Source organism: Orbicella franksi, chromosome 14 (assembly GCF_964199315.1).
Source record: "Orbicella franksi chromosome 14, jaOrbFran1.1, whole genome shotgun sequence".
Taxonomy (NCBI): Eukaryota; Metazoa; Cnidaria; class Anthozoa; order Scleractinia; family Merulinidae; genus Orbicella; species Orbicella franksi.
The window spans coordinates 5,500,753-5,511,966 of NC_138158.1; the positions used below are offsets into that span (position 1 = coordinate 5,500,753).

Consider the following 11,214-nt stretch of genomic DNA (forward strand, 5'->3'; position numbering starts at 1 on the left):
TTTCACAGGTTTTTTTAAATGCGGAAATGTCATTTTTTTTTTTAAAAAATAAAGCTGTTTTGTTTGTGACACCAATGAAATTGTATGTAATCTCTAAAGCATATTCGATTTTGCGTAAATTTGATATTTTCAAAAGGACTCATTTCATGGGGACAGCGTGGTCGCACGTCGGTCGAATTGTTAAGAACATGGTTTCATTAAGTGGTGTGAAAGAGAAACTGAGAAATCGAAAAGAGTCGATCAGAAATGATAAAAACTTAATTTATCCCTCTCTGGACAAAGAAGGCATACTTCTTCAAATTGGCAGTGTAGTTCTGATCTACCAGCGAGAACAGTAAACTTCTGAAACTCATTAATATTGCATCAAGTTTAAACAAAAGAAATCATGACCGTGACGGTTTTTGGCATGGATATCTGAACTTAATTAGCATAGATTTTTACGATTTTATTTCTCCATTTTCTCCTTAGTTCTAGTATCGATTGAGAAGATATATCAAACACTCAAGACAGTGTTTAACCACATTCCAAACACCTCAAATTTCGTCAAAAATAATCCGCTACGCGTCGTATTTTCAACTCTCTTCTCTGTGTTTAGAGAAATGTGGTCATACACAGTTTTTCGTGTTTGATATATTACTAAACTGGTTTTGGATAACCGTGGCTTGCTCATTAAAACATTCATATTTCTAAACGTTGTAATTCTCCCTTACATTATTAGAACTGTTTTACAACCTGTTTTACCTTTTTTATCCAGGTTTCTGTGTGGCACTATCCTTATGGCCTGAATCACTGTCATTGTATTGTTGGTCAAAGAACCACAGCAATCAATACCGTCACAAGAATCTTCTTCATTCGATCTAGCGTTAAATCGAACAGGGTTTGGGCAGGTAGTTTTACACTGATCTGCAGAAACGAGACCTGCTGGACGATTGCTAAAGCAGAGACATCGCTCGCCTATGGTAGCAGAATAATTCTTTCCATCATTTTTGCAGAAGTCATTACAAACGTAATTGTTGTTCTGGGGATCATTTCTTTCTTTTTCTGGCGATCCGTTCAGCTCGAAGCAACCTTCGTATAAAAGAAACTGTTCCCAGAAATTATCAGGTAGGTCAACATCTGAAGAAGCCGTGTTTTCAATCGACTTTGAGTTCTTCTCAGATGGATGACCTGAAAAGGTACAGAGAAAGAAACAAAAAGCAATTTTACTTGTTGAAAAACGAATATAGACGTGCAAATATCTTAATTCAAATCAATTGGCAAGACTAGGTAAATTTTGAAATGACTTTCCTAGAAGTTTGTTGTTTCATGCGAATCTGATTCTAACTTGCCTTGTTTCTCGTGATTAAATTAAACCTCCTAGTTTTAAATGTGACAAACTTCTCACATCAGTATTGCCTAGACTAACTATTATTTTATTAATTGTGACCCTTGACTGGTAATATGGACTAGCTTCCTCGAGCTCAGTGGTAGAGGCGGGTTTCGACCCCGGTGTCGGAAGGTCATAATTCTCCCCTTTTATATTGTGAGACTTGAAAGGCGTTTGCCAAGTTAGTGTAAGCTGATTTACATATTTCACGCGAAACAGTGTTTTACACAGATCACAATATTGATAGGAAAAGGCAATTTAAATATGCCAACCTTCTTTTCCTTGAACAAAAGTCCCAGAAGCAAACAATATCCAAAAGCTGGCGCGTAATAGTATTTTAGCATGCCGGGAAACCATCTTGTGATCTTCCACTTGTTAGATTTTAGTGTGAAGCTGGCCAGAGATGACTGATAGCAATTGTTGCAGTGGAAAGTGTTCTGAGCGAAAAAGGCATTCATATCTTATTTGGCTACCAGCAAGCCATGCCACAGAGATGTGAACAATTACTATAAGGTTAAATAGAAAAAACAGGTTGTTTTTTACATAGATGTCACCCAGGGAATGCATCCTTGAGCTATTGCCTGACTGTTCCGTACATCTGTCACATTTTGTTATTGTATGGAGCAGGTTTCTTCTCCTTTCTTTCTTGAAAAGAAGCTGATATATATTGTATTTGTAAGCAATACAAACTGTTCTGTGGAATCTCAACCGGGCAACAAACTGAAAAAAAAGAAGAAACTTTGAACTGACTAACGGAACAAAAGTAAGTCGCGTTGATGTGTTTAAAAAGGCCATTGTTCTTTAAGAAAGTAGTAAAGTTATCGTGAAAATGGTCAATGCTGTGTTGACCGTTCCTTGCTTTCAAGATAAGATGTTATAAGAATCTGGGCGTTCACATTTCTGCGGATTATACCATGCCAAGATATCATTAACGAATCGAAACGAACACTTGCGTGTTTAATGCACGGTCCACCTTAATTCTACATAGCATCTTATTTTTAATTGTACCTGTGGCTTTTTCAACGTGGTTCCACTCGCGTGAACCTGTATATTCCACGTGGATCCACGCGCGTGAACCCGCGTGTCACAACCATATTTTTTTTCAACAAAATTTCTTCGAGAGGTTTGTTGATTTTTTTTTCCAGTTGCCCCCATTTCTTTTAAGTTTTCGCCTTCCCACGCGCGTTTCACGCATGTTGCGCCTTATTTTTGAGTAGCGTCTTGTTTGTCACTCCTCCCAGATTCCCAATGGCGTTTTTTTTACGCGCGGATTCACGCGTATTAACCCGTGTTTCACGAGTATTTTCTTGCAGACGTTCTTCAGCTCTTTTTGCACTAAATTTGACTGTCGCTCATACTGACGGTGCAGCTGCTGTATGAAAGGCTTAGGTGCATGTGAACAGGTGCCCTGGTAGGTTACAAGGTGGATAACATGTTGAAAGTATGGTCTTTTAAACAAGGTTAAAAGTTTTCTTGGAGTAATTTGAGTTTTTCTCTCCTTTTTTTCCTTTGCTTTTTTTGTTAATCTTGATTTTTGGCTATGTACATGTATATATAGCCTTACATATTATTCATCATTCGTGTTTCCCTGGTATGGAGACACGGTGCTTTTGATAACCCCCATCTCCTGTTTTGTAATTTTCAATCACAAGGTTTGTAAGCAACATGGAGTAAATGTAATAAATCAAATCCAAATCGAGATCATGTGAGATATTTACCAGACTGTATGTAATTGCTTACTAGATTTGTGCCCACTGTAAGCCACTATCCTATAAGCTAGCTTGATCCTAATCACAAAACATGCATTTAAGTTCCAAAAGTAACAAGCCCAACACCACCCAAAACCTGGCAAATGTAGAATTAAAATGAGGTAAAGACTTCATATGCACCTCCACAACATCATCCTACATAGTTCAGATTGTGATGGAGTATAGAGAGGAGGGGGGGGGGTGGGGGAGGGCATGTAAATGACTCGAGAAGTAGGCCTAGTAGGTAAAGTCTGCATGTGCGCCAAGTGTTCCATCACACCAGGTTTACGCTAAAGATTGCGTGACAAGCCCAAAGAATGTCTGCGTAGGGGGTTAGTCTTCACTGTGATTGCACTGATTGGCGCCACTACAAAAGTAAAGTAAAGTAAAACTTTATTTAAACAGGGTAGTCCGTTCAGCTCAAAGGCTGGTATCCATAGGGGCCCTGTGTGAATAACATCAGGTTAAAAATACAAATTTATGTACACATATTACAACTTCATAATTATACGTTAAAACCTAAAACTACGTTAAAAATCTCATTACAATACTAAACTACTAAGAGAAACCACTAAGAACTATAATTACGATAATAAAAACCCTTTTGCACGGCGGCAGAAAGTCTGCATGTCTTTGGCTTTCATTATGTCGGTGGGCAGCTCATTAAAAATTTTTGCTCCCCTAAAAAGAAACGTGTTTTTTCCCAAAATTTGATTTCATGCTAGGTAAAAATAGCTACAGACCAGCTAACTGTACGCTTACACACTCTTAGTTTTAGTTCAAAGTCTTCAAATGTTCATCACTTCTTCTTTTCACATTCAACTACTATTAGAAAGTTAAACAATTTCTTTGGTAGGCGTGATCAACCTCGCCCCCAGGGCCTTCTCCTCGATGATTTTCAAAATAGCGGCTCGTCCGCCATTTTGAAAAGCAGAGAAGGCCTTGGGGACAAGGTCGAAGGCGTGATTTGCTTGTCCACAGAAAATCCAGAAAGAGACTGGTAAACAGTCTAAAACTAAATGTGACGGAGGACAGTTTTCAGTTGCTCTCACTTAGATTCCCCTTTCGAAATTTCAATCTTCTTTTTTCACAAACTCCACAAGACACACATCTAAGTCTTGTTGTTCGCCTGCCATCTCAAAAAGAAAGTTGTCTCTAGAATAGATTTTGTAACTCCATCCTGTTTCGCTCACCATTCTATCGAACAGCTCTTTGGAACCTAAACTGAAGGAGAAAGTAACAAAGATCCTTCCCGTTTTCTTAAGAAAGTTCTTCGCTTCCAAAAGATAACGGTGAAAGCTCTGGTGCCCTGGATCAAGTAGACTGCGCATGAGTAGATCTAGATCTATCCCAGGCTCCGTGCGTTGACCAGCCCAAGGGAGGTTCCAGTAGATCATGTCGAATTTTTTTCCAGCGAATATTTTGTTGTTGAACACGTCAGCAGTCACGGCATTCACTTGAGCATCGACCCCGTGCATTTTTGCATTTTCTATGGTGTTTTCCACAGCAGTTTCATTGATATCTGAAGCCCAGACATGACACTTCTGTGAAGATAAAGCTGCCAGAATTGAAGCATACCCTGCTCCACAGCCAACTTCCAGGAAATCAAAAGATTCTTCTTCACCTTTCTTTGCCACCTCTCCTTTAACAACTTCAAGGACCCCTCTGTTTATAAACTGTGCGATGTCAAACCAAGTGTCTGGGTGGAAAACCTCTGGGTAAATCAGAAAGTCCTTTCCCAGCACACTTGCAAGCGGCCTGTTTGCAACCAATGTCCGCATCTCATCTATCACTGCCATATACTCTTCGACTTCATTGGATGCGCTCATACTACAAAAAGACCAGCGAGAGGCAAATTGGCAACCTTGTTCCCAGGCTCTTTCCTTTGCCTCCCTCTTCGTTGAGGAGGCCAAGGAGAGCCTGGGATCGAGTTTGGCAAATTATTTAGTTTCTTGTGTTAAACCTTGTTACTGTTATCAAGAAGAAAACACTATCTTTTCTCCATTCCTGTCTATTCTCCATGCAGAATATAAAATGTTCACCTTCATCTCCTCTCTGTTAACAATAAACCAATTTCGATATATTAAAATTGAGTCTAACACAATAGACCTCAGCACGAGGCTCTGGGGAATAAACCCTACAAACTCTAAACCTAACGAATTAAAATTAAAAGAACTGATGGACCGGCAAAATAGACCAATTTCAACATATTTACATTCAGTCTGAAACAACAGACCTCAGCACGAAGCTCTGGAGAATAACTAGAGTTTGTAGGGTTTATTCCCCAGAGCCTCGTGCTGAGGTCTATTGTTTCAGGCTGAATTTTAATATATCGAAATTGGCCTACTTTGTCCGTCCATCAGTTCTTTGAATTTTAATTCCTTAGGTTGAAATTCATCAATTGTGGACACACGTGCCTCAAATATTTTCTATATCAAGGTATACATACATCTGGAAAGAACTTGTTTTCTTCAATTTCTTTAGCTGCACATGATGATCGCGTGGCGATGGCGGTTGGGGGGGGGGGGGGGGTGATCGGGTACTCTCTTATATTGGCTAGATAGGTATGTGCAGCCCCAATGGGTATGGCGTTTTAGCCGTTTTAGTCTTACAGTCAAACCAACTGAAGCGTACTCCTCAAGATTACATTAATGAATTGATTATTTGAACCCGCTAGTATTTTCAGAGAATGCAATAATGAATTGACTGTGCATATTAAACTCGCTAGTAATTTCAAAAATCGATAGTAAATTGACTTAGCCGTATTCTTGGAACGACTAGTGGATCCAATTTTGCAATAATCAATTCATTATTGCATTCTTGAAACGACTAGGGGGTTCAAAATTCAATTCATCAATTCATCAATGTAATCTTGAGGGGTACGCTTCACTTGGTTTGACTGTAATGGGGTATCGATTTTAGCCATTTTGATTTGAAATAGGGTATGGTTTGTTAGTAAAATGAGGTTAACAGGCCTACATGACTCCTGTAGATCTTGATATTTGTAAATTTTCTGTTTTCTTTTGAGTTTTGGGCTCTGGATCGGAGGAAGGAGCACTAGAAATAAAGAAATATATTGAATTAATAGGCGCCGTGTAGCAGGGAACTTCGTTCAAAAGTTGTGGCTTTAGAGAGGACGCCATTGGCGGTTAAGGAAGTTCTCTTTGACAATAAAGTCGATAAACAACTGTTACGTATACGTCGTGATGAATGAAACAAAACCTCCGAGCCAAACAAGACGACCATGGCTTGTTCGAACAAGATAACGAGTCTTAACACACCGAGTCACGTAACCCGCCGATGGCAAATGGCAAGATTTGGGGTCACGGCACAAATTTACCGATTCTACGAGTCAAAGAATTAGTAAGGTCATATCCCAAAAATCTTTACGTCTAATTTACTCTCTAGAAGTCAACATCTCATGCGCATCGAAGCACAAAGCAGTTACAACATTCCCCATCACAGCCTTTAGCCTGCTGCCACACAACAGATCGAACGCACTCCCTAATCTACAATCACTCCTGTTTAAATTGTGAATTACTTAAATTCTAACTTACCTCGGATAACTAATACTCTTTTTTAAAAGATTCCTGTTGATACGGTATTGCGAACTTCTACACTTCACTTATAGCCTGCTTGTTCTCTACGCGGCCGTTTAAATGAGTGGTGGAGACAAATTACATGCAATATTCCTCATCCGAGTGTCACGCATTCTTAGGCTTTGCTTCGACTGCTTGGAATAATAAGCGTGACTGCCATATCACCCGATTTGCATTATTTGCGTGACAACGTTTCTCGTGTAATGGATCTTTTTACCAATGTCACGCTTTTCCGATTTTTTTTTTTTTTTTCATTAAAACAAAAAATAAACTGCACCGCTTAATTTATCATACCAAATTGAGTAAATATGTGGTTTAATTAGAATCCTTTGCAAACTCATAACGATATGGGACCTTGCAAATTTATAGCGGGGTAACACATGCCCCCCTCTTATTCATTTCCTTGTAAGTTTGGGGTGAGACGTCTGGCAGGGTCAATAACAATAAATATCAAAAAACACTGAACTAGCGTTAAACAAACGTTCATTTAACAATAATTATATTGCAGCAATCAAAATCTACTTTTTTGTAACATCATTTATTAACAAGTTATCCGAGTTTGACACAAAACTAACACTGATTTCTATTTTTATCCTGGTTGTTAAATTATTCACTGCTTATTCCATCAATCCCACTCAAAAACATGAAAAAGTCAGCACTAGTAATAAAAAAAAGTATTACACTGAATTTGTAACTGTACTACAAGTGCATACGCTTGTTAGTGTATATGACACGAAATTTTAATTTAGTTTATGGTTTTTGGTTCTTTGAAACAAGCAATAAGTAATAATTATAGAAAACTGGTTTCAAAATGACGAAAATATTTTTCTTGTTACTTTATGCCGCCTGGAACTGACCAGTTTTTTCTTGTAAATTTGCCCCCAGAGACTGGGAACGAAAATGCCTGCAGTGCAACTGCGCGGCTCAGAACTTTGAGTCATTCAAACTCGTTAACAGGGTCCTCTCACTACCTCCCTCAAGAGAAGAGAGAGCACCGTGGAAACGAGGTTGTCATTATACTCATTTAAGCGTTATTTCTCGTTTACGATGACCAGCGACTCAGAGGACATAGCGATTTCATCATTTCATATTACGAAAAGAGCCTATCAAAGAACCAAAAACTGAAGGGAAAAAAAAAAAAACTCGTGTCACATGTGATTTAGCAGTGACAATTTGATGTCGCAAACCTGAGGGAAATTAACGCGAATAATCAGCTAACCAAAGCTAGGAAGCGTAACATGGCGGTCTTGAAATTCAACTACGGTCTTGTATATCAACTACTTTCAACTACTAAACGTACTTTACAGCTAAACGACTGGCCCCCTGTCCTACAACCTTACAAGATAAAAGTTTAATGAGCTTAATCAGGGCAGGGCATAAGTTTCATATATAAGCTAACAAACCTATGCCTCCTCAAAAATCACTGTTTAAGAAGACAAAGCTTAAAATTCAATTTTAATGCTTGTTTCACAAGCTTTACGAGTCAAAACTATACAAATATCTTTTAAACGATTTTACAATGAGGTCACCCGAACCCAGAACACCCGACATATTATTGTACATTTTTTTTAGTGAAAATAGAATGAGAGCTGTTCATATAAACAAGATACAGTGTACATCATATGAAGAGCCTTCATTCTATCATCACATATCATCATCAATCTTTATCGCGCCACGGGACGCACAAGGCCGTTAGGGTCTCTCCCCAGTAGGAGTGGTCTCGTGCCACCTTCCGGATTTCATTCCAGGTCAGGTGCATGGCTTTCCGATGACCTTCCCTAAGTTATTCTTGGCCTCTCCCGTTGTCTTTTCCCGTCTGGGGTTCAAATGGACTTGGCTCCCAGAAGAGAGGATATTGAATAAGACTTCCTATAGGTTTTGGTCAGCAAGCGTCATGACACATTCCCTAGAATGGTCCGCCATCTGGTGACTCACCACATCCCACTGTTAAGTTTCTGTTTTGGAGTCTGTAGTCAGAGATTAGGGAGCTTTAGCAAACCACGACGGCGACGCCAACAAGAAGGTCACCAAACAGAAGGTTTAATGAACGAAACAATGGCTATCCGCGCGCGTTTTGAATCTTGGTACATTTCTTACCCGTCACTGAAAAATAACGTGAAATAACCCAGTTACACGTATTTTGGAGAACCTGAAACGCAACGGCTCATTTTTCGTATCTTCTTTTGGAATTGAACCCTGTCATAACAGTTGCCACATTCGAAAGTAAAATACAAAACAAGTTTTTACAAAGCGTCGTCCTCGGCGTCACCGTCGTCATTACTAAATCTCCCTAGTTGAGTCTGAGTGGGTGACTAGCCCTCTACAGACTTGCCATAGCACCTATTTGCCAGCTTGTTCAGGGTTCCTGCCAGGTCTTAAAGGAGCTCAGTCACGGTTTGCGCATCTTGAAAAGATTAGCCTAAGTTTTCAAAATCGTCGTTTGTAATCCGTGTTAATCTTCTCTATCCTTAGCCATCCTTGTTCCTTTATGGTTTATCATTATGTCTTTGGTGTTTTTCTGTCTTATTAAACTGTTATTTTCAGGTTTCCTGCCATTTAAAGGTAGTTTTGTATGTGACCAAAATAACTCAAAATACCGTGACTGAGCTCCTTTAACAGCTAACTTAGCAGGTCTGGGACCTATGTCCCACTGCACTTCACCCTGACAGGTACTCCTCTACTCCACTGTTGCCCGCCTCCCACGAAAGAGGACGTTAGGCGTTGGTCTTTGGGAGGCATTGTTTATGTAGTCATCAAAACATTTATACATTTATACATACTGTTTTATAATAAATATCTATATTTTAAAGTTTAACTATATAGTGTCTCTCCCTCATACATCTTCGGTATCAAACTCTAACATGAATCTCCCTTTGAATAAGAACATGTGGTCTACAAAATGTTTACTTCAGCAGTTCTCTGGGATATACCTCCCATAAGGTGGGGAGGGGGGGTGAGGGGGGGGGGGGGAGAAGGGGTGGGAGAAAGGGGTCTAAGCTTACCACTTCGCAATCATTCAACTGTCAGTGCCCACCTCTTCCTTACTGGCTCCCACCTCTGTGTGCTTTTTCTATGACAAGGTATCACGTCCCATACCCCTCCCATCTCCTATTCTCTTAGGCCTCTGTCCCTGTACTAAACATACATAAAAAAAAGTCTGAATCAGGCCCATAGAGCCAGCGCTTATCCTTGTTTCTGTAGCATGAAGTGGATTATTTATAGGATTATTTCTACTCCCCCCTGGATGGGATACTAGTCCAGGGTTACCCCCCCCCCCGTCATTAATTCCTCAGACCCATATAGACCTTTACACACCTGGAAGGCACTGTGAGAGTTAAGTGTCTTGCCCAAGAACACAATGCAATGAGCCCAGTCAGGGCTTGATCTGGAGTCCAGCATGCTAACCAGGACACCACACCTCCCACAAACACAAATATATTTACAAATAATTTTTTTTTTTTTGAAAAGTAGCTCTGTAATGATACAAATAAGTGTGCTAATAAAGTTGTGTCCGATAGCCTGTAGCTAGTAGATTGTGTTAGGACTCTTGTCCTTTGCTTGCCTAATGGCTAAGTTAAGCTTTTTGAGGAATTTCAAATTAATTCTGTAAGAGATTTTATTGCATTGATCTAGTTTTAAATTATTTAATTAATCATGCTAGTGAAAAAATGTGGAGCTAGTGAGAATAATTTTCAGGCTTGTACATCTTAGTTACCACCTACCCAAAGGGCAAGCTTGAAATTGGTTTTCTGATAAATTGTCTAATTTCTTGACTACAAAAAAACTATCCTTCACTTTAAATATATATAAAAAAAATAATAAGTACGTTACTAAGCTAGAAAAAAAAGTATGAAATAGGAACAAAGGTAGTTAGATTGGGGAAGATTGACAAGGATTCCAATATTAATAATAACAATAATAATAATCACTTTATTTAAGTGTCGATGTATTTAGCACTAATGTGCTAATTGGGGACACTGTAAATAAAGAAACAAATATTTCAAATATACATTAACTATTAAGAATCCCAACTGGTGGGAGGCTAACCAGTTGGCCATTTACACAACACGGTCGAGGAATTGAACTCAGGGCTACCGAGAACAAATCCAGATAGCGGTAGGGTGGAGGATTTGAACCAGGTAAAGGTAAAGTCTGCGTGCGAGCCAAGTGGCCCATCAGGCCGGAGCTTATCCCGGCTTCTGTAGCATGAAGCAACTAGGACTATTTCTACTCCCCCCCGGATGGGATGCTAGTCCATCGCAGGGTTACCCCCAGCATTAAGTTCGCCGGTACCCATTTATACACCTGGGTGGAGAGAGGCACTGTGAGAATAAAGTGTCTTGCCCAAGAACACAAGACAATGTCCCCGGCCAGGGCTCGAACCCGGACCGCTTGATCCGGAGACGAGCGCACTAACCATGAGGCCACCGCGCCTCCCACATTTGAACCAGGGACCTCCAGATTTCAAATCCAGCGCCCTAAACCACTCGGCCACACCGCC

General features: G+C 39.8%; 1 protein-coding gene across 1 annotated transcript; it reads right to left on the minus strand.

The window, feature by feature from the left end:
* Nucleotides 1-2,280: 2,280 nt before the first annotated feature.
* On the minus strand, nucleotides 2,281-6,269 carry LOC145468151 (release factor glutamine methyltransferase-like). The gene is made up of 2 exons (XM_081451838.1): nucleotides 6,094-6,269; nucleotides 2,281-4,944 (listed from the first exon to the last, which is right to left on the minus strand). The coding sequence occupies exons 1-2, from the start codon at nucleotides 6,255-6,257 to the stop codon at nucleotides 4,188-4,190; spliced, it is 921 nt and encodes a 306-aa protein (XP_081307964.1). The 5' UTR covers nucleotides 6,258-6,269; the 3' UTR covers nucleotides 2,281-4,187.
* Between the last annotated feature and the right edge of the window lie 4,945 nt (nucleotides 6,270-11,214).

Bases quoted from the DNA above. Each gene is read 5' to 3' on its own strand.
- LOC145468151 (XM_081451838.1), bottom strand. From the start codon at position 6,257: ATGGCGTCCTCTCTAAAGCCACAACTTTTGAACGAAGTTCCCTGCTAC. The intron at 4,945-6,093 runs GTAGGCCTGTTA...GTCTTTTTGTAG, and splicing joins TCAAGATCTACAGGAGTCAT to TATGAGCGCATCCAATGAAG.